General features: G+C 48.1%; 1 protein-coding gene across 2 annotated transcripts in view; it reads right to left on the bottom strand.

Annotated features, from left to right (window-relative positions):
- QSER1 (glutamine and serine rich 1) overlaps positions 1-22,062 on the bottom strand; it is a 174,808-nt gene extending 152,746 nt beyond the window's left edge. For both annotated transcript variants that reach the window (XM_063944477.1, XM_063944478.1), the window contains exon 1: positions 21,640-22,062. In XM_063944477.1, the coding sequence (XP_063800547.1) occupies positions 21,640-21,743 (104 nt within the window). In that variant the 5' untranslated portion in view covers positions 21,744-22,062. The remainder of the gene's footprint in view (positions 1-21,639) is intronic.
- Positions 22,063-23,928: the final 1,866 nt, after the last annotated feature.

Raw genomic sequence — 23,928 nt, 5'->3', positions numbered from 1 at the left:
TGTGATCTGAACCCAGTTAACAGTATGACAAACGTAGGAGCCTCTAAACAGACGGCTCACAACAATAACAACCCGAATTTGTTTGTAACAATAACTATGTACAAGTATTGCAGACAATCCGCACTTGGGATGGGCGCCCAGCATCCACTACGGACTACGAGAAATAGAATTATCGGTAAGTAAATTCTTAGTTTCTCTAACGTCCTAAGTGGATGCTGGGGACTCCGTCAGTACCATGGGGATTATACCAAAGCTCCCAAACGGGCGGGAGAGTGCGGATGACTCTGCAGCACCGAATGAGAGAACTCCAGGTCCTTCTCAGCCAGGGTATCAAATTTGTAGAATTTTGCAAACGTGTTTGCCCCTGACCAAGTAGCAGCTCGGCAGAGTTGTAATGCCGAGACCCCCCGGGCAGCCGCCCAGGATGAGCCCACTTTCCTTGTGGAATGGGCCTTGACAGATTTAGGTTGTGGCAAGCCTGCCACAGAATGTGCAAGTTGAATTGTGCTACAAATCCAACGAGCAATCGTCTGCTTAGAAGCAGGAGCACCCATCTTGTTGGGTGCATACAATATAAACAGTGAGTCAGACTTTCTGACTCCCGCCGTTCTTGAAATATATATTTTCAATGCCCGGACCACGTCCAACAACTTGGAATCCTCCAAATCGTTAGTAGCCGCAGGCACCACAATAGGCTGGTTCAGGAGAAACGCTGACACCACCTTAGGCAGAAAATGAGGACGCGTCCGCAGTTCTGCCCTGTCCGTATGGAAAATCAGATATGGGCTCTTATATGATAAAGCCGCCAATTCTGATACTCTCCTGGCTGAAGCCAGGGCCAGTAGCATGGTTACTTTCCATGTAAGATACTTCAACTCCACCGATTTGAGCGGCTCAAACCAATGGGATTTGAGAAAATCCAAGACTACATTAAGATCCCACGGTGCCACTGGGGGCACAACCGGGGGCTGTATATGTAGTACTCCTTTTACAAAAGTCTGGACTTCAGGAACTGAAGCCAATTCTTTCTGGAAGAAAATCGACAGGGCCGAAATTTGAACCTTAATGGACCCCAATTTGAGGCCCATAGACAATCCTGTTTGCAGGAAATGTAGGAATCGACCCAGTTGAAATTCCTCCGTGGGGGCCTTCCTGGCCTCACACCACGCAACATATTTTCTCCAAATGCGGTGATAATGTTGTGCAGTCACCTCCTTCCTGGCTTTAACCAGTGTAGGAATGACCTCTTCCGGAATGCCTTTTTTCCCTTAGAATTCGGCGTTCAACCGCCATGCCGTCAAACGCAGCCGCGGTAAGTCTTGGAATAGACACGGTCCCTGCTGAAGCAGGTCCCGTCTTAGAGGTAGAGGCCACGGATCCTCCGTGAGCATCTCTTGAAGTTCCGGGTACCAAGTTCTTCTTGGCCAATCCGGAGCCACTAGTATCGTTCTTACTCCCTTTTGCCGTATAATTCTCAGTACTTTTGGTATGAGAGGCAGAGGAGGGAACACATACACTGACTGGAACACCCACGGTGTTACCAGAGCGTCCACAGCTATTGCCTGAGGGTCTCTTGACCTGGCGCAATACCTGTCCAGTTTTTTGTTGAGGCGGGACGCCATCATATCCACCATTGGTTTTTCCCAACGGTTCACAATCATGTGGAAGACTTCTGGATGAAGTCCCCACTCTCCCGGGTGTAGATCGTGTCTGCTGAGGAAGTCTGCTTCCCAGTTGTCCACTCCCGGAATGAATACTGCTGACAGTGCTATCACATGATCTTCCGCCCAGCGAAGAATCCTTGCAGCTTCTGCCATTGCTGTCCTGCTTCTTGTGCCGCCCTGTCTGTTTACGTGGGCGACTGCCGTGATGTTGTCCGACTGGATCAACACCGGCTGACCCTGAAGCAGGGGTTTTGCCAGACTTAGAGCATTGTAAATCGCTCTTAGCTCCAGTATATTTATGTGAAGAGACATCTCCAGGCTTGACCATACTCCCTGGAAGTTTCTTCCCTGTGTGACCGCTCCCCAGCCTCTCAGACTGGCATCCGTGGTCACCAGGACCCAGTCCTGTATGCCGAATCTGCGGCCCTCTAACAGATGAGCACTCTGCAACCACCACAGAAGAGACACCCTTGTCCGTGGCGATAAGGTTATCCGCTGATGCATCTGCAGATGCGATCCGGACCATTTGTCCAGCAGATCCCACTGAAAAGTTTGTGCGTGGAATCTGCCGAATGGAATCGCTTCGTAAGAAGCCACCATCTTTCCCAGGACTCTTGTGCATTGATGCACAGACACTGTCCCTGGTTTTAGGAGGTTCCTGACAAGTTCGGATAACTCCCTGGCTTTCTCCTCCGGAAGAAACACCTTTTTCTGAACCGTGTCCAGAATCATTCCCAGGAACAGCAGACGTGTCGTCGGGGTCAACTGAGATTTTGGAAAATTCAGAATCCACCCGTGTTGTTGCAGCACTAGTTGGGTTAGTGCTACTCCGTCTTCCAGCTGTTCTCTGGACCTTGCCCTTATCAGGAGATCGTCCAAGTAAGGGATAATTAATACGCCTCTTCTTCGTAGAAGGATCATCATTTCGGCCATTACCTTGGTAAAGACCCGAGGTGCCGTGGACAATCCAAACGGCAGCGTCTGAAACTGATAATGACAGTTTTGCACCACGAACCTGAGGTACCCTTGATGTGAAGGGCAAATTGGGACATGCAGGTAAGCATCCTTTATGTCCAGGGACACCATAAAGTCCCCTTCTTCCAGATTCGCTATCACTGCTCTGAGTGACTCCATCTTGAACTTGAATTTTTGTATGTACAGGTTCAAAGATTTCAGATTTAGAATAGGTCTTACCGAGCCGTCCGGCTTCGGTACCACAAATAGCGTGGAGTAATACCCCTTTCCCTGTTGTAGGAGGGGTACCTTGACTATCACCTGCTGAGAAAACAGCTTGTGAATGGCTTCCAATACCGTCGCCCTGTCTGAGGGAGACGTTGGCAAAGCAGACTTTAGGAACCGGCGAGGGGGAGACTTCTCGAATTCCAACCTGTAACCCTGAGATACTACCTGCAGAATCCAGGGGTCCACCTGTGAGCAAGCCCACTGTGCGCTGAAATTCTTGAGTCGACCCCCCACCGCTCCTGAGTCCGCTTGTAAGGCCCCAGCGTCATGCTGAGGGCTTTGCAGAACCCTGGGAGGGCTTCTGTTCCTGGGCAGGGGCTGCTTGCTGCCCTCTCTTACCCCTTCCTCTGCCCCGAGGCAGATATGACTGTCCTTTTGTCCGCTTGTTCTTATAGGACCGAAAGGACTGCGGCTGAAAAGACGGTGTCTTTTTCTGTTGGGAGGGGGTCTGAGGTAAAAAAGTGGATTTTCCGGCAGTTGCCGTGGCCACCAGATCCGATAGACCGACGCCAAATAATTCCTCCCCTTTATACGGCAATACTTCCATATGTCGTTTGGAATCCGCATCACCTGACCACTGTCGCGTCCATAAACTCCTTCTGGCAGATATGGACATCGCATTTACTCTCGATGCCAGAGTGCAAATATCTCTCTGCGCATCTCGCATATAAAGGAAAGCATCCTTTAATTGCTCTATAGTCAATAAAATACTGTCCCTATCCAGGGTATCAATATTTTCAGTCAGGGAATCCAACCAGACGACCCCAGCACTGCACATCCAGGCTGAGGCGATGGCTGGTCGCAGTATAACACCAGTATGTGTGTATATACTTTTTAGGGTAGTTTCCAGTCTCCTATCCGCTGGATCCCTGAGGGCGGCCGTATCAGGAGACGGTAACGCCACTTGTTTTGATAAGCGTGTGAGCGCCTTATCCACCCTAGGGGGTGTTTCCCAGCGCGCCCTAACCTCTGGCGGGAAAGGGTATAATGCTAATAACTTTTTTGAAATTAGCATTTTTCTATCTGGGTTAACCCACGCTTCATCACATACATCATTTAATTCCTCTGATTCAGGAAAAACTACAGGTAGTTTTTTCACCCCCCACATAATACCCCTTTTTGTGGTACTTGCAGTATCAGAGATATGCAAAGCCTCCTTCATTGCCGTGATCATATAACGTGTGGCCCTACTTGAAAATACGTTTGTTTCATCACCGTCGACACTAGATTCAGTGTCTGTGTCTGTGTCGACCGACTGAGGTAAAGGGCGCTTTACAGCCCCTGACGGTGTCTGAGACGCCTGGGCAGGTACTAACTGGTTTGCCGGCCGTCTCATGTCGTCAACTGATTTTTGTAATGTGCTGACATTATCACGTAATTCCATAAACAAAGCCATCCATTCCGGTGTCGACTCCCTGGGGGGTGACATCACCATTATCGGCAATTGCTCTGCCTCCACGCCAACATCGTCCTCATACATGTCGACACACACGTACCGACACACAGCAGACACACAGGGAATGCTCTTATCGAAGACAGGACCCCACTAGCCCTTTGGGGAGACAGAGGGAGAGTTTGCCAGCACACACCCAAGCGCTATAATATATATGGGAACAACCTTATATAAGTGTTGTTCCTTATAGCAGCTTAAATATATCCAATATATCGCCAAAAAATGCCCCCCCTCTCTGTTTTACCCTGTTTCTGTAGTGCAGTGCAGGGGAGAGTCCTGGGAGCCTTCCTCACAGCGGAGCTGAGCAGGAAAATGGCGCTGTGTGCTGAGGAGAATAAGCCCCGCCCCCTATTTCGGCGGGCTTTCCTCCCGTAGTTTTAGATAACTGGCATGGGTTAAATACATACATATAGCCTCAATGGCTATATGTGATGTATTCTTTTGCCATAAGGTATTAAAATATTGCTGCCCAGGGCGCCCCCAGCAGCGCCCTGCACCCTCCGTGACCGCTTGGTGTGAAGTGTGTGACAACAATGGCGCACAGCTGCAGTGCTGTGCGCTACCTTCATGAAGACTGAAGAGCCTTCTGCCGCCTGTTTCCGGACCTTCAATCTTCAGCATCTGTAAGGGGGGTCGGCGGCGCGGCTCCGGGACGAACCCCAGGGTGAGACCTGTGTTCCGACTCCCTCTGGAGCTAATGGTGTCCAGTAGCCTAAGAATCCAATCCATCCTGCACGCAGGTGAGTTGAAATTCTCTCCCCTAAGTCCCTCGATGCAGTGAGCCTGTTGCCAGCAGGACTCACTGAAAATAAAAAACCTAAAAAAACTTTTTCTAAGCAGCTCTTTAGGAGAGCCACCTAGATTGCACCCTGCTCGGACGGGCACAAAAACCTAACTGAGGCTTGGAGGAGGGTCATGGGGGGGAGGAGCCAGTACACACCACCTAATCCTAAAGCTTTATTTTTGTGCCCTGTCTCCTGCGGAGCCGCTATTCCCCATGGTCCTGACGGAGTCCCCAGAATCCACTTAGGACGTTAGAGAAATATTGCATTGTATAACGACCCACTAGCACTGCAGGAGTACTGTACATATACTGTATGTCATTACTAATAATTAGAAACCAGTTCTACTGCTAAAATTACCACTTTAAAAAGTCTTGGTGCGGGATGTAAAAATGACTGGTAAGGAGCCTGTTGAATAGTATAATATACATACAGGCAAAAAAAGCCCCCTCTACCCCCACCCACTTTAGATCAGCAGGTCACTCCCACTTTTAGTTGTGAATAAATGCTTATTATAGGATGTGAGGCCAAGAAATAAAAGCACACAATTTCTATTTTGTCTATAACATGATTTTCAATAACAGTACATTATTGAACAAGACAAACATGTTAGTTGCCTAGAATCAAATAACAGTTCTAACATAGTAACAATTTAATGTGCCCATTCTATGCTTAGTAACTTATCAGAGTTCTATACATGTGAGCAAATCAAGGGGATAACCAAAAAAAAAAAAAAGGAAGAAATATACTGGAGATAAAAGTTCTGAGTGTAAGGGAAGATATTTTACTACACACAGCAGACTTCCTGTCTCTGACCCACACTGAAGGCATGCGCTGCTTTAGCCAAAATTAGCCAACTAAAGACAGCAATAGATTTTCTAGGTCAAACACCTTAAGCTATCATGGGACGAGTACAGTGTGTGTATATGTATATATAGTGACAAAGCAGCTGTGTAGTGGAAGCACTTGTTTTGCACGCCCAATCATCGCGGGGTGCAATTCAATTGTTTGTTTTTTTCACGCTGATCGAGCCAAGACAGGCCAGGCTGAGCCGCGTAAAACGGTTAAAATCAACTAAAGTGCTGGGCGCAATGCGAAAAGTGTTATTTGGGAGCCCAAACAGGTAACTGTTCCCTCATTTCTGCTCGCCAGCTGAGAGCAGACATATCAGCGACGGCAGCTATTCGCATCCGACTGCAACCGCAACAACTGAATTGCTCCATCAGGCGCCATCTACTGGCCGCTGGCGCAAATAACAACTGAATTCTCCGCATTGACTCAGGATTTGTCCACTACTGTTTATTCGTCAGATTGACTGCAGACCAGCAACAATCGTACAGTAAAAGTTCTAAAGGGGAATTCAATTACATGCAATTCAGCTGTTGCGTTTCAACACCAGCCCAATTCACCAGGCTGGTTGAATGCCAGCGCCTAAAAGTTTTTTGAGCTAGATCCCTACCATCGTAAAAGTGCGGCAGTGTTGCGCAAATCCGACGGCACTTAAATGAACCCCATCCCCCCTCCCCTTAGTCACCAGCCGCTTTCCTAGTGTGTGTCATACAGATAAATGTCCCAGAGAGTCTTTTATACCCTAGACCAGTGATTGCCAACCCGTCACTCGCGAGCTAGTACCAGTAGCTCTCCGGCGCATTTTCGATAGCTCGCACAGGGCTTGGGCAGTCACTGGCACTGTTCCCTTCATTTCTAATGTTGCCGGCCGCCAGCCAATCGGCAGCATCTGACTGGCTCACAAACCGGCGCAATATATATCAAATGGCCGCCAGAGACTCTGTCATCGCTCACTGTACATAGCAGGAGAGGCGCGCGTTCCTTCCTTTCCGTCCCTCATACAGTAGAAGAAGCCAGCAGCAGTGAGCACTGTTGGGGGCATTGTACCCGACACTGTATATGGCTCTGCTGGGGGCATCACTTGTATCTGGCACTGCTGGGGGGCATTTTTATGTATGGCATACTACTGTGGGTGTTCTGTAAACCCCTTCTGCACAGCAGGACCCGCACTTAGGTATTACCTTCCCTATCCAATGAGCAAGCAAGAGGCAGTAGCAGAAGGAACATTCCGTTATCAGGCAGTTTTCATTTTTTAAAAAATGTTAGTAGCTCTTACAGAGGTTTCATTTTTGGAGACCACTGCCCTAGACTCTTCCCCCCCCCTCCCTGACTGACGGGCATTTCCGGTCAAATTGGAACAACATATCGGCCAGATAGCTCAGTGTGCGTGTGGCCGTGCTGTGCAGCCAACCAGGCGGGCTGAACTGTGTGAAAAGTGATCCGTATGGTCGCCCAAACAGCACTTTTTCTGATCGCATCCATTAGTTTAGTCAGGTTTAGCTAATGGGCGCGATCAGGGACATCATTTGTATAACCGCCCCCTGTATGTATTCAATGTCAACCACACAATGTTGACACTGCTGAAATGCTGACATGTGAAATATCGACACCCTACAGAGAGCAGAAGGTTAGTGCTGGAAGCGACGCAGTCAGCCGAAAGTCAACTATTAACCAATAAATCCACCATAACAGGTAAGTCACCACTAGACTGTCAGGAACATTATGTCAACAATCTAATAATGTTAACATTTCATCGGTGTCGACACGAATGCCATTGTCGGACGATGCCTGTAGATATACATATGATATATTTTTAACACTAAACAGATACAACTTGACACAAGTGATACAGACGGCTGAATTATGTCTATTAAACACACACATATATATATATATATATATATATATATATATATATATATATATATATATATACATACATATACACACACACACACACACACATACATAGCTTTGTAATTTGTTGCCTCATGAATAAATGTAGATGAGGGGAAAAAAAATACCCTTCCTCCAGCAGAGCAATGATGAACGTCCCATAAGTAATGCACGTCTCAGACATGGGTTCGTTCCCCTTATTTTATTTAGCTTCACAATACATTGAACATCAGCTATACAAGCATGTCAGTCAATGGCATCACAATGTGCAGTAAATAAATGGGTCAAAATGTGCAAGCAGCCCGAGATTGGTATTTTAGAGAACTGTCACATTAATTAGCTGTACTGACAGGTATTACTGTTGCCGTGACCCTCGTTTTGTTATACTGCGTTAATACTTCACTGCCACATCCGCTATAGGATATTCCATTACCTGTCCTTACAATGGGCATAATTCAATTCGATGACAGTTGAATAGTGCCGAGAATTAACTCTCGCGGCTATTCAATACAGCGCAGTGGTAAGTCAGAGAATGCCTGTTCTCCCGGACTAAACAGGGTGTTTTGTCGGGAGAACCTGCATTCTTCGACTTAAGTGCCCTGTGCGACGCTGTTTCTGCCACACTAAGGGCAGAAATCAGCATTGCGACGGCACTTTTGTTGGATTTCTGCTCGCATCCCTCCCCCAGGGGTGCAAGAAGATATCCCATCGTTGGGTGTCACATTGTGCTGTATTGAATAGCCCCGGGAGCTAATTTCTGGCGCTATTCAACTGTCAATGAATTAAATCTTGCCCAATGTGTTTGCAGAACAGCAGCCATGTAAGGAGTCTAGTAGGGTGACTGGGAATGTGCAGAGTATGGCATAAGGCAGTCCTAGATCTATAACCTAGGGTGGATTAATCATCTTTCTTCTGAGCAGAACACCTCTATAAATCACTGCAGACTGCTGGTAAATTGGTATTCGTAACAATGATGCATTAACATTATACCATAAAAAGCAAGGGAAATGCATCAATTTCAGATCCATGAACAGTCCATTTCCTTTTGTCTCCTGTCCATTATTATTACAGTAAGGAGATGATCCTGAGTCACATGCAAAATGGCTATAGTAGCGCATAGGCCTGATTTCCTTCATTCATCTGCAAGCAGAAAGCCGCCCACTGATTTTACATCAGCCGATGCAACGTCATCATTACTATCTGGATGCTAGGTGCAAGAGATCTGTCAGAAACAGGCTTCCCTTTACGCACAGACCTGGAGACACACTCACTAGTCAGGGCGGTTTCATGTGATAGCATTGTCACCACCCAGCTCCCGGACAGAACGATCTGGCCAAGTCCTGTCCGACTCAGAATAGCACAGATACGCAGAAATGTGTAAGTGTAGATGCTAAGACTTGCCGTTTGCCACCGTGCACAGAGCTCAATCTCTCACAATCAGCCCCTAGTACCCCTGTCACATCGGAACAATAACCTGGTATCGACCTAGCATATTGCCGGGCCAACACGGGTCAGTGTGCAATGTGAAAGGGGCCTTGGAGAATTCCCGGATCGCCTGACCCAGTAATTCAACCCGGGTAATAAGAAGGGTTATTCCTGGGTTGAATACTAGGTCAGTGGCAGCATAAACGGATTTACGGGTCGATGCGACCTGGGACCCGTTCACTACATAGAGAGAGGCGGCACGGAGATGAGCTCATCTCCCAGCGCCGCCTCCACCCCTGCCTCAATGGCAACTGACACAGCATATTGCTAGATTGGGAAGCCAGCAGAGAGGCTCCAATGCCGGATCCCACTCGGAAAAGACCTGTTCCCAATTCCCGGGTGGGATCCGGCACTGGAGACGTGATAAGAGCCAGGGGCTTTCCCGACAGAAGCTTAATTGCTAACCTACATGTACGAGAGCTCACAAGCTCTTGCCCCTCAAACAGCTGAATATGTTCATTTTAGACTTGGCCAGTCAGGGTGCTCTGCTGTTACTATCACACTTCTGTAGCCAGAACATCAGATCAGTTAGAAGAAAATAAAAGCTATTACAATACATTCAAACACCAAAGATCTTGAGATTATATGGTATATTAGACAAGTGTTATTGACCAATGATTTGTCAATGCAAACAGGAATAAAATCAAATTCCGGTGTCAAAATATATACTTTTACTGGCATTTAATATGCAAACAAGTATGAAAATGGAGCAAACTGGTTCCAGCAACTCCAAACTCACAGGTATTTGCTTGTGTGGTCCAAGACCATTGGGGTTGCGTGTTTTTGGCTCTGCACGCTTATTTACTTGTGAACAATAGGAGAGCCCTGCTAGTTACTAACACGTCACATGCCTGGGTAACAAGCCACCACACTCCCTCATCCAGTGTTCTATCAAAGGCGAAAAAGTATCTAATAATAAGAATTTACTTACCGATAATTCTATTTCTCATAGTCCGTAGTGGATGCTGGGACTCCGTCAGGACCATGGGGAATAGCGGGCTCCGCAGGAGACAGGGCACATCTAAATAAAGCTTTTAGGATCACATGGTGCGTACTGGCTCCTCCCCCTATGACCCTCCTCCAAGCCTCAGTTAGGTACTGTGCCCGGACGAGCGTACACAATAAGGAAGGATCTTGAATCCCGGGTAAGACTCATACCAGCCACACCAATCACACCGTACAACTTGTGATCTGAACCCAGTTAACAGTATGATAACAAAAAACGAAGTAGCCTCTGAAAAGATGGCTCACAACAATAGTAATAACCCGATCTTTGTAACAATAACTATGTACAAGTATTGCAGACAATCCGCACTTGGGATGGGCGCCCAGCATCCACTACGGACTATGAGAAATAGAATTATCGGTAAGTAAATTCTTATTTTCTCTAACGTCCTAGTGGATGCTGGGACTCCGTCAGGACCATGGGGATTATACCAAAGCTCCCAAACGGGCGGGAGAGTGCGGATGACTCTGCAGCACCGAATGAGAGAACTCCAGGTCCTCCTTAGCCAGAGTATCAAATTTGTAAAATTTTACAAACGTGTTCTCCCCTGACCACGTAGCTGCTCGGCAAAGTTGTAATGCCGAGACCCCTCGGGCAGCCGCCCAAGATGAGCCCACTTTCCTTGTGGAGTGGGCCTTTACAGATTTAGGCTGTGGTAGGCCTGCCACAGAATGTGCAAGTTGGATTGTGCTACAGATCCAACGTGCAATCGTCTGTTTAGACGCAGGAGCACCCATCTTGTTGGGTGCATACAATATAAACAACGAGTCAGATTTTCTGACTCCAGCTGTCCTTAAAATATATATTTTTAATGCTCTGACAACGTCCAGTAACTTGGAGTCCTCCAAGTCGCTAGTAGCCGCAGGCACCACAATAGGCTGGTTCAAGTGAAAAGCCGAAACCACCTTAGGGAGAAAATGAGGACGTGTCCGCAGTTCTGCCCTGTCCGAATGGAAAATCAGATATGGGCTTTTGTATGATAAAGCCGCCAACTCTGAAACTCTCCTGGCTGAAGCCAGGGCCAATAGCATGGTTACCTTCCATGTAAGGTATTTTAAATCTACCGATTTTAGAGGCTCAAACCAATGAGATTTGAGAAAATTCAAAACTACGTTCAAATCCCACGGTGCCACTGGAGGCACTATTGGGGGTTGTATATGTAGTACACCTTTGACAAAAGTTTGTACTTCAGGCACTGATGCCAATTCCTTCTGGAAGAAGATTGATAAGGCCGAAATTTGAACTTTAATGGACCCCAATTTTAGGCCCATAGACAATCCTGCTTGCAGGAAATGTAAGAATCGACCCAATTGAAATTCTTCCGTTGGAGCCTTCTTGGCCTCACACCACGCAACATATTTTCGCCAAATGCGGTGATAATGTTGTACAGTCACTTCCTTTCTAGCCTTAATCAAGGTAGGAATAACTTCCTCTGGAATGCCCTTTTCTTTTAGAATCCGGCGTTCAACCGCCATGCCGTCAAACGCAGACGCGGTAAGTCTTGGAACATACAAGGTCCCTGCTGAAGCAGATCCCTTCTTAGAGGTAGAGGCCACGGATCCTCCGTGAGCATCTCTTGAAGTTCCGGATACCAAGTTCTTCTTGGCCAGTCCGGAGCCACCAGTATTGTTCTTACTCCTCTTTTCCGTATAATTCTCAGTACCTTTGGTATGAGAGGCAGAGGAGGGAACACATACACTGACTGGTACACCCACGGTGTTACCAGAGCGTCCACAGCTATTGCCTGAGGGTCTCTTGACCTGGCGCAATATCTGTCCAATTTTTTGTTGAGGCGAGACGCCATCATGTCCACCTTTGGTCTTTCCCAACGGTTCACAATCATGTGGAAGACTTCTGGATGAAGTCCCCACTCTCCCGGGTGAAGGTCGTGTCTGCTGAGGAAGTCTGCTTCCCAGTTGTCCACTCCCGGGATGAACACTGCTGACAGTGCTAGGACATGATTCTCCGCCCAGCGCAGAATCCTTGCAGCTTCTGTCATTGCTCTTCTGCTTCTCGTGCCGCCTTGTCGGTTTACGTGGGCGACTGCCGTGATGTTGTCCGACTGGATCAACACCGGCTGACCCTGAAGCAGCGATTTTGCCAGGCTTAGAGCATTGTAGATCGCTCTTAGCTCCAGTATATTTATGTGAAGGGACGTCTCCAGGTTTGACCACACGCCCTGGAAGTTTCTTCCCTGTGTGACTGCTCCCCAGCCTCGTAGGCTGGCATCCGTAGTCACCAGGACCCAGTCCTGTATGCCGAATCTGCGGCCCTCTAACAGATGGGCACTCTGCAACCACCACAGAAGAGACAACCTTGTTCTTGGTGACAGTGTTATCCGCTGATGCATGTGCAGATGCGATCCGGACCATTTGTCCAGCAGATCCCACTGAAATGTCCGTGCATGGAATCTGCCGAATGGAATCGCTTCGTAAGAAGCCACCATCTTTCCCAGGACTCTTGTGCATTGATGTACTGACACAGTTCCTGGTTTTAGGAGGTTCCTGACAAGTTCGGATAACTCCCTTGCTTTCTCCTCCGGGAGAAACACCTTTTTCTGAACCGTGTCCAGAATCATTCCCAGGAACAGCAGACGAGTTGTCGGGGTCAATTGAGATTTTGGAAGATTCAGAATCCACCCGTGTTGCTGAAGCACTACCTGGGTTAGTGCTACACCGACTTCCAGCTGTTCTCTGGACTTTGCCCTTATCAGGAGATCGTCCAAGTAAGGGATAATTAATACGCCTTTTCTTCGTAGAAGAACCATCATTTCGGTCATTACCTTGGTAAAGACCCGAGGGGCCGTGGACAAACCAAACGGCAGCGTTTGAAACTGATAATGACAGTCTTGTATCACGAACCTGAGATACCCTTGGTGTGAGGGGTAAATTGGGACATGCAGATAAGCATCTTTTATGTCCAGGGACACCATGAAGTCCCCTTCTTCCAGATTCGCTATCACTGCTCTGAGTGACTCCATCTTGAACTTGAATTTCTGTATGTACAGGTTCAAGGATTTTAGGTTTAGAATAGGTCTTACCGAACCGTCCGGCTTCGGTACCACAAATAGTGTGGAATAATACCCCTTTCCCTGTTGTAGGAGGGGTACCTTGACTATCACCTGCTGAGAATACAGCTTGTGAATGGCTTCCAAAACCGACGTCCTTTCTGAGGGAGACGTTGGTAAAGCAGACTTTAGGAACCGGCGAGGGGGAGACCTTTCGAACTCCAACATGTAACCCTGAGATATTATCTGCAGGATCCACGGGTCCACTTGTGAGCGAGCCCACTGATTGCTGAAAATCTTGAGTCGACCCCCCACCGCTCCTGAGTCCGCTTGTAAAGCCCCAGCGTCATGCTGATGGCTTTGTAGAACCCGGGGCGGGCTTCTGGTCCTGGGCAGGGGCTGCTTGCTGCCCTCTCTTACCCTTTCCTCTGCCTCGCGGCAGATAAGACTGTCCTTTTGGTCGCTTGTTTTTATAGGAGCGAAAGGACTGCGGCTGAAAAGACGGTGTCTTTTTCTGTTGGGAGGGGGTCTGAGGTAAAAAAGTGGATTTGCCGGCAGTTGCCGTGGCCACCAGGTCCGAAAGACCGACCCCAAATAATTCCTCTCCTTTATATGGCAATACTTCCATATGCCTTTTGGAATCCGCATCACCTGACCACTGTCGCGTCCATAAACTTCTTCTGGCAGATATGGACATCGCGCTTACTCTTGATGCTAGAGTACAAATATCCCTCTGAGCATCTCGCATATAAAAAAAACGCATCCTTTAATTGCTCTAGAGTCAATAAAATACTGTCCCTATCCAGGGTATCAATATTTTCAGTCAGAGAATCCAACCACACTACCCCAGCACTGCACATCCAGGCTGAGGCTACTGCCGGTCGCAGTATAACACCAGTATGTGTGTATATACTCTTCAGTGTAGTTTCCAGCCTCCTATCTGCTGGATCCTTGAGGGCGGCCGTATCAGGAGACGGCAACGCCACTTGCTTTGATAAACGTGTGAGCGCCTTATCCACCCTAGGGGGTGTTTCCCAGCGCGCCCTAACCTCTGGTGGGAAAGGGTATAATGCCAATAACTTCTTGGAAATTAGCAGTTTTCTATCTGGGTTAACCCACGCTTCGTCACACACGACATTCAATTCCTCTGATTCTGGAAAAGCTACAGGTAGTTTTTTCACCCCCCACATAATACCCCTTTTTGAGGTACCAGCAGTATCAGAGATCTGCAAAGCCTCCTTCATTGCCGTGATCATATAACGTGTGGCCCTATTGGAAAATACGTTTGTTTCTTCACCGTCGACACTAGATTCATCTGTGTCGGTACCCGTGTCGACTGACTGAGGTAAGGGACGTTTTACAGCCCCTGACGGTGTCTGAGACGCCTGAGCCGGTACTAACTGGTTTTCCGGCCGTCTCATTTCGTCAACTGACTTTTGTAATGTGCTAACATTATCACGTAATTCCATAACTAAAGCCATCCATTCCGGTGTCGACTCCCTAGGGGGTGACATCACCATTACCGGCAATTGCTCTGCCTCCACACCAACATCGTCCTCATACATGTCGACACACACGTACCGACACACAGCAGCCACACAGGGAATGCTCTAATCGAAGACAGGACCCTCTTAGCCCTTTGGGGAGACAGAGGGAGAGTTTGCCAGCACACAACAAAAGCGCTATAAATGTATATAAACAACCCTAGAAGGTGTTGTTTTTGATATAAGCGCTTTTAATATATCAATATCGCCAAATTATGCCCCCCTTCTCTTTGTTACCCTGTTTCTGTAGTGCAGTGCAGGGGAGAGTCCTGGGAGCCTTCCTCACCAGCGGAGCTGAGCAGGAAAATGGCGCTGAGTGCTGAGGAGAATAAGCTCCGCCCCTTTTTCGGCGGGCTTTTCTCCCGGGTTTTAAGAAAACTGGCCTGGGTTAAATACATACATATAGCCTTAATGGCTATATGTGATGTATTTATTTTGCCACTAAAGGTATTTAATATTGCTGCCCAGGGCGCCCCCAGCAGCGCCCTGCACCCTCCGTGACTGAATCAGTGAGACGTGTAGCAACAATGGCGTACAGCTGCAGTGCTGTGCGCTACCTTCATGAAGACTGAGGAGTCTTCTGCCGCCTGCTTTCCGGACCTCCGTCTTCAGCGTCTGTAAGGGGGATCGGCGGCGCGGCTCCGGGACGAACCCCAGGAGGACCTGTGTTCCGACTCCCTCTGGAGCTAAGTGTCCAGTAGCCTAAGACTCCAATCCATCCTGCACGCAGGTGAGTTGGAAATCTCTCCCCTAAGTCCCTCGATGCAGTGATCCTGTTGCCAGCAGGATTCACTGAGATTTAAACCTAAAAAAAACTTTTTCTAAGCAGCTCTTTAGGAGAGCCACCTAGATTGCACCCTTCTCGGACGGGCACAAAAACCTAACTGAGGCTTGGAGGAGGGTCATAGGGGGAGGAGCCAGTACGCACCATGTGATCCTAAAAGCTTTATTTAGATGTGCCCTGTCTCCTGCGGAGCCCGCTATTCCCCATGGTCCTGACGGAGTCCCAGCATCCACTAGGACGTTAGAGAAAATGTGATTAACCAACAGTCACTAGCAGAAGACATACAACGATCTAGTACAATTTGTGAGGCAGCAAATTACACATGCAATCTCACCATATACAATGGTGAGCAGGACAGTCATATAATGGCAGCATATCAAACTCCATCACAGCCTAACCAAGTATTACAATGACTAATTATGGGTTTATGCCAGGGGTGGGCTATTACTACAGCTGGGGGTGGGGGGGCGCACCTAGTAGGTTTTAGGGAACATTTGAGGGCCAAAAGAGGTGAGCCAGACCTGAATTGCAGGAGGGTTGCAAGCCTCCATCTACAGTACGTGTAAAACACACACACATTATTATATATATATATATATATATATATATATATATATATATATAATTTAAAGAAAACTATATTCAAACATATAAATGCATGTCCACATGTCCCTAATAAAAGTGATTTAAGATACTGAAAAGCATTATAATTTAATGGCAGCTTAGTTGACAGCTCTTTGCCACAGAGACTATCCGCTCTCTCTCTTCTCCGACTCCCACTTTACTTATACATAACCCCTCCCATCTCAACCCTATATTACAACTGGAAACACTATCTCCCTTGCCAATTGGATGATCTGCATTGCTTGCTGCTTCCTGGACTTGGCTCCGCCCCCATACAGAGTGCTGCGCAGTCAGCTGTTTGGCTCCCAGCAGCAAGGGCAGCCGGGAGCAGTAATTCATTTCGAGCATTGCGATGCTGGGTGGGCAGCCACAGCATAATGCCAGAAAAAGGGGCTGCAGCATCAACCAGGCCGGCACCAATTGCTTTACAGGAAGCATCCGGCCCGCAGGTTTTATTTTGGGTTCACTGCGGATTGCCGGCGGTCGGGCTCCCGGTGACCAGCATACCGGCGCCGGGAGCCCCGACCGCCGGCTTACCGACAGTGTGGCGAGCGCAAATGAGCCCCTTGCGGGCTCGCCACGCTACACGCGCCACACTATTTTATTCTCCCTCCAGGGGGGTCGTGGACCCCCACGAGGAAGAATAAGTGTCGCTATGCCGGCTGTCGGGATCCCGACAGCCAGCATACTGAAAACCACCCTTTATTTTAACTAGGTATGTACTTGCAAACATTAAGCAAGCGATTCAATTATTTGAGAGAATTAGCTCGTATCTAAAGTAGTCAGGGACCAATTCAATTGTTATGGGCGAACATTCCTGGGTCTGCGCTTTTTGCGGATTTCTGCTGGCAGGAGCGCGCAAACAGAAATCCACGTAAGGCATGGCTTTGGGGCTGGTTGCCAGTGCCAAACGTGCCGTAAATGCAGAGTGCCCAGCACTTGGCAGCGGAGAAGCCGCTTTATGCGGCTAATCCTGTGCAATAGGGCACGAGAACGCGGCCACTGTGACCAGCATTGGACTAGTAGCACAAACAGCTGAGTTAGCTTTTAGCAAGTTTAGATGGGAGCTAATTCTCTCAAAACAATTGAGTTAAAAACCTATAACTTTCTTCAATTATTTGTACCATAAAGAAAACAAAATGACTGTGACATGTGATCAGAGTGTCTATAATCCATAAAATACATTTAAATGTATTGTATGCATAACCTTAATGGAAAAAAAACACTAGGCCTACAGTATATTCAATGCAAGGCTGAAAACAAAACCCATCAAACATGCAGCAAAGGCAACAGATGAGTATAATAACAAAAAGACAATAAATCTGTCTGGTTAAATGGTTACAACCATATCCCGGCTATGAATACAAATGTTCTATATAGGACGTTTTTTGCATACAAATTAACAGCACAAAACAGCCTGTATATAGGAAGGTACTGTACTGTATAAAAGTGCTCGTCACTGCAAATGAGTAGACTAGTGTCTACCAAACTATAAACACATACAGGTAGATGAAGCTGTAATACTAACACAGGTGCAAGAAAGCCCAACTAACCTAATGGGCGTGATCATGAAAAGAGACGTTTGCCCGCCCAAATGGGTTAATTTTTGCACATTTCAGCTAGCCAGCATAGGGGGGCTGCGAGCTGTACTATGTCTCTGCCGCCGCTCAGCACACCCAAATGGAGCAACAATTAAATTGCGCCATCTAGTATATTACAGCAAATGTGTGTCTTCTGGTGTACGAATGTAAAGCAAAATAAATAAATAAAAATCACAGTAAAAATACACCCACAAAATCGCAATCTAAGGCTAGCTTAGTGTTGGCGATGGTCATTATAAGCGTGGATTTGCGCCAGCCGCATGCAAGCGATACAGCTGTGGACCCGTGCAGGTCTGTCTCAGCCCAATTATGCAAATGAACGTGTAAATTGCTCCTTCTCTCCAAAGTGTTGCTTGTGTTCGTGGGCATCAAAGTACAAATATTTCACAGTAAGCAAACGGGTGCACACTCAACTCAGCATTTACCCTTGTATTCTTAGAAAGCAGCGTAAAATGTTCATATGCTCTGGGGCAGAGATAAACTAGCCTCTTAAAACGGATGTATGTGATAAGGAAGCACCAAAACACAGAGACACAACTACAAAATCTGAAAAATACCAATTACCTAGACATCAAATCACATGGGTCTGGGACTCCAGGTCGACACACCTTAGGTCGACATGGACAAAAAGTCGACATGAGTTTTTTATGTTTTTTTGGTGTCGTTTTCTTCGCAGAGTGACCGGGAACCCCAATTAGTGCACCGCGTCCCCTCGCATGGCTCGCCATGCTTCGGGCATGGTGCCGTCGCTCCGCTCAGCACAGATTACCGTTCCAATCGTAGTCCACGTGGATCATTAATTAAGAAAAGGTTCCAAAAAATAAAATTGTGAAAAACTCATGTCGACCTTGTGTCCATGTCGACCCATTGGCATCGACCTAAGGTGTGTCGACCTGGAGTCCAGATACCAAATCACATCATTACACATTTACCAATGCATGCAACACTAGTATTGTTCTTCCAAATTATAAATGTAATTTTCTACCAGTTCCCTGGACACATCTGGCCACGCCTTTGGGAGACCTCAATCTTTTTTTTTTTTTTTTTTTTTTTGCTTGATTGGGATCAACCATGCTCCCCATATTCAGGACAAAACCTATTGGGATTAATGAACTCCTACTGAAACAAACCTGAACTATTGAACTGTGGGGCAGTCCTGCCAAAATCCCTACTATTTATAGCAGGGCTGACTACAAGAAGAAATAAAACCAAGGGATTGTCTCTCTTGGTTAGTTACTGTATGTATTGTTGCATGCAATCTACTGTACAATGCTACCAAGTATTAGGTATTTATGCATTAAAAACACCTCTATTAGGAGCCTATTTATTAAATCACATTTGCAACATATCCCAAAAACACATTTTTCATGTATAACCATCAAAATGTATCTACAGAGATTACCGCTATGATTCCCAGATTTCATCACAAAAGTAGCCCTCATAGATTTCTAGGAGGGTGGCTTCAAAGACGAATTTACCAACTATTCCAGAGCTTGGCCCTGGCAGTAAACGCCATCTTCAGATGCCATTAGCTCTTGTAACCTAAGGGCTACCTTCTGTAATAGTTACCAGCAGAGGAATCTGAAGGATCTATCCCTGGCACTCTCTGCTCGTACATGCGCAGTCACCAGACCACGCAGACACAGCAGTACTTCCAGATTCCAAGAAGTGAAGTCATCAGACTTCACTTCTCACCTATCAAAAATAAACACAAAACCATAGTTGTGTGTGCAGCACATTACATAATACATGTTCCCACATCTGTAGAGTAAGCAGTACTCAAACCACCATCTGGGTACCACTCCACCTCTGATATTACAGGGGGAGGAATGTTTCAATTCCTTGGTATCCACACAAGGCAGGGGTAGTCAAATGTTTGCGCCACAACTGTCAGTGCCAGGGGTCCAACGGAGCAAACAGCTGCCAGGTCCGGCACTTCTGCTTGCAGACGCCCCCGAACTGGCGACCGGAAATGAGCAAAGTGACCTATTTGGGCTCCAAGTGGCACTTTCCACGTCACGCCCAGCACTTTGGTTGAGTTTAGACATTTTACGCTGCTGAATACGGCACTACAGAGCGCAATCAGTACTGAAAAAACAACCCCAATTGTATGCACTGATAAGTGTGCCCCAATATCCCATCACTTTAGACAGGAGGTTGGGGCGCACGTAATCAATTGAGTAGCCACCAAGGTGTGAGAGGTTGGCACTACAGTGGTTGTCTGATGTGAGCATAGCCAGGCAACAAAAATTACTTTGTCCTAAACAACCATCAGCCACTGTGCAAAAAGTTAGTAGAAAATGTGACTTTTAAAGCTTTAAAAAACAAAAAAACACAACCCTTGTTTGTTTAAGAATCTAGGCAGCATACTGCTATGGGACCCCTTCCCCAAACCCATGTACACTCTGATAACTAGGCAGGAGCCTAGGTTGCCTAATGGATTATCCAGCTCCACAGTATTTGAAAGGATACTTTTTTTCATCCAATGACATCTAAAACCAGCCACCTTTGTGCAGCAAGACGTAGGCTGCTGGGAGGAATAACGTACAGTAACATTCATGTAAATATGTACTTATGTATCTGGCACAGTGACACAATGTTGTATTGGATAGTGTGTGCTGGGTACTGATGGGAAGTCACATAGGACATGTTGTCAGGCCTAAGCCTGGGATGTCACTGTAGATACCCTTTTTATGGGGGGCAAATACAGTGGGCCTCAGTGCCCACCATGGCGCCAGAAGCATAGTGACATCAGGACCATGAGGGGTGTGGGGCAATACGCCAGGGGCATGAGGGGTGTGGGGCAATACGCCAGGGGCATGAGGGGTGTGGGGCAATACGCCAGGGGCATGAGGGGTGTGGGGCAATACGCCAGGGGCATGAGGGGTGTGGGGCAATACGCCAGGGGCATGAGGGGTGTGAGGCAATACGCCAAGGGCATGAGGGGTGTGAGGCAATACGCCAGGGGCATGAGGGGTGTGAGGCAATACGCCAGGGGCATGAGGGGTGTGAGGCAATACGCCAGGGGCATGAGGGGTGTGAGGCAATACGCCAGGGGCATGAGGGGTGTGAGGCAATACGCCAGGGGCATGAGGGGTGTGAGGCAATACGCCAGGGGCATGAGGGGTGTGAGGCAATACGCCAGGGGCATGAGGGGTGTGAGGCAATACGCCAGGGGCATGAGGGGTGTGAGGCAATACGCCAGGGGCATGAGGGGTGTGAGGCAATACTCCAGGGGCATGAGGGGTGTGAGGCAATACGCCAGGGGCATGAGGGGTGTGAGGCAATACGCCAGGGGCATGAGGGGTGTGGGGCAATACGCCAGGGGCATGAGGGGTGTGGGGCAATACGCCAGGGGCATGAGGGGTATGGGGCAATACGCCAGGAGCATGAGGGGTGTGCATGGGGGATGTGGGGCACTACACCAGGATCTGGGGAAGATGGAGCAGGTCTGGCATGTCTGTCAGTCGCTGGTCACAGTCTTCTTGACCATCACTGAGCAGCACACCGCGGCCTACTGCTGGGATGGGAGCCCGGCCTGTCGTGGATGTTCGCCCGAGGGTGGCTGCACCCTGCTGCGGGAGCCCCTCCCTCCCATCCCCGGATGGGTACGGAGCGGAGAGCCCCGTGTGCTATCGGGCAGCTCTAGGCCTCGCAACCCCGGCCTTTCCTACACCGCGCCCGCCCACCGCTCCATCTTACCTGGGCTTGATCCCGGCCGCGCTCCGCTCGTAGGCCCAGGCGGCGGTGGAGGCTGGGGCCAGCGGGTCGGTGAAGGTGGGAGTCGGGTAGTTCCTGTCCATCATCCGGGAGAGGCGGGGGGTAGGGGGGGGACGAGGCTGCGTTTCCTCGCTTCCAGCCCCTCACATCGTCCCCCGTGGGGTGGCAGAGAGGCGGGGGGGGGGTCGTGTGATGGCGGTGGCGGAGGAGGGGGTAACCTCAGGCTCTTACTCCGTGGGGATGAGGTGCATGGTGAGCCTGGAGCTGCTCCCCATGTTGGTTTATTTCCCAGGATGCACCGGTTATCATGGCGCCTCCTCCTCTCTCTCCCCCTCCTGGTAGCAGAGGCCTAGCGCAGGCAGCATTATTAGGCCTCAGCCACTATCAGCAGCAGCAGCAGCAGCCCCTCCAGGAGAGGGAACATCAGGGCTAACGTCATCCATAGCCCTCAGCATCATCATCTGTGCATACACCCATACATGCCCCAGTGCGTGCACCCACCAGCCCTTCACAGTGCTATGCATTACACCTCAGCATCATGTGTGCATACACTCATACATGCCCCAATGCATGCACCCACCAGACCTGTCACAGTGCTATGCATTACACCTCAGCATCATGTGTGCATACACTCATACATGCCCCAGTGCATACACCCACCAGACCTGTCACAGTGCTATGCATTACACCTCAGCATCATGTGTGCATACACTCATACATGCCCCAGTGCATGCACCCATCATGTGTGCATACGCACATACGTGCCCCAGTGCATGCACCAATCATGTGTGCATACACCCATACATGCCCCAGTGCATGCACCCACCAGCCCTGTCACAGTGCTATGCATTACACCTCAGCATCATGTGTGCATACATACAAACATACATGCACCCACCAACCCTATCACAGTGCTATACATTACACCTCAGCATCATGTGTGCATGCATACATACAAACAAACATACATACCCCAGTGCATGCACCCACCAGCCCTGTCACAGTGCTATGCATTATACTAGTGCTATGCATCATCATGTGTACACACACACACACACACACACACACACACACATACATGCCCCAGTGCATGCACCCATCAGCCCTGTGTCAGTGGTATGCATTATATGCCCTCTCCTCCCCAGTATTTATCCTTATTGTCTGCCATATTAGCAAATATACCACATAATGAGTTTCTGGACACCCCAGTTCCATATCCAATATATCCCTTGTATAGTCCGATCTAAGCAGCATTTTCCATAGTTATAAAAAGTACCTGAAAGCTGGGTACACATTAGACCACCTGTGTACCCAGCTGACGACAGATGCGACAGAACAATATATTGTGCGGCCCCTATACACTGCACAATCTGGTGAACGGCCTCATAAAATAACGCTCCCCCGCCACATCCAACTGCATGGGGGCATCAGCCGCATCTTCAGATTAACCTGCATATACGACCGATCTGAAGATGCGAAGGACGACCCGCGGGAGCGCACAATAGCATAAACATTTCACTATTTGAACGATTTTTCCTTCTGAATCCTTTGGGAATCAGGGAATCGGTCAAAAGAATCGTCTAATGTGTACCCAACTTACGTCCGGGGATGTACAAAGATTTTGGGGTATGTTTAGTCATTTTGAGGAAAATCCCCTGAAGACGGAAAATTGCGGTCCCTCCATCATCGATCACAAAAGCAGACTCCATAAGTTGTAATGGGGGCTGCTACAGTGTCAGGAGGTATAGCTAATAATGAGTATACTGTATAGTAGCATATGAGTAACTGAAAGAGTGGGAGCCTTCAGATCCCCGCCAGCCTGCCACCGAGTGGCTGCACATGTGAATTTGGCTCACCAGTTGGCCTATTAATCATATGGTATAAGAGAAGTATTACACACACATGTGGCGCTCAAGGACAAATTAGTATCCCATGTGTCATAGATGATAATAAAACAATAATCACCCTAGATATTCACAGTATTGATGATCCACCGTATCTTTTATCAACCTAGGGAAAAAGGGTGACCACTTCCACACAATAATTGTTGGCAGTGGGGTCAGGGATAAAAAGAAATAGATAGTGCGGTGATCCTTTTCACAATGGATTAAGTTTATGCAAATGATGCACTTACAAACACACAGAAAAAATCAGCATTTCAAAGATGGTTCCACTGTTGTAGAAGGAGAGCTTTCAGATCTCTTTAACATGTGAGATGTTTAAATCTGTAAGATAGAATGTACTTGCCTCCGTATAGTATGAAGGAGCGCA

The sequence above is a fragment of the Pseudophryne corroboree genome, chromosome 11 (assembly GCF_028390025.1).
Source record: "Pseudophryne corroboree isolate aPseCor3 chromosome 11, aPseCor3.hap2, whole genome shotgun sequence".
Taxonomy (NCBI): Eukaryota; Metazoa; Chordata; class Amphibia; order Anura; family Myobatrachidae; genus Pseudophryne; species Pseudophryne corroboree.
Note: the sequence above shows the minus strand (reverse complement) of the source record. Positions and strands in the feature narration are given on the sequence as shown.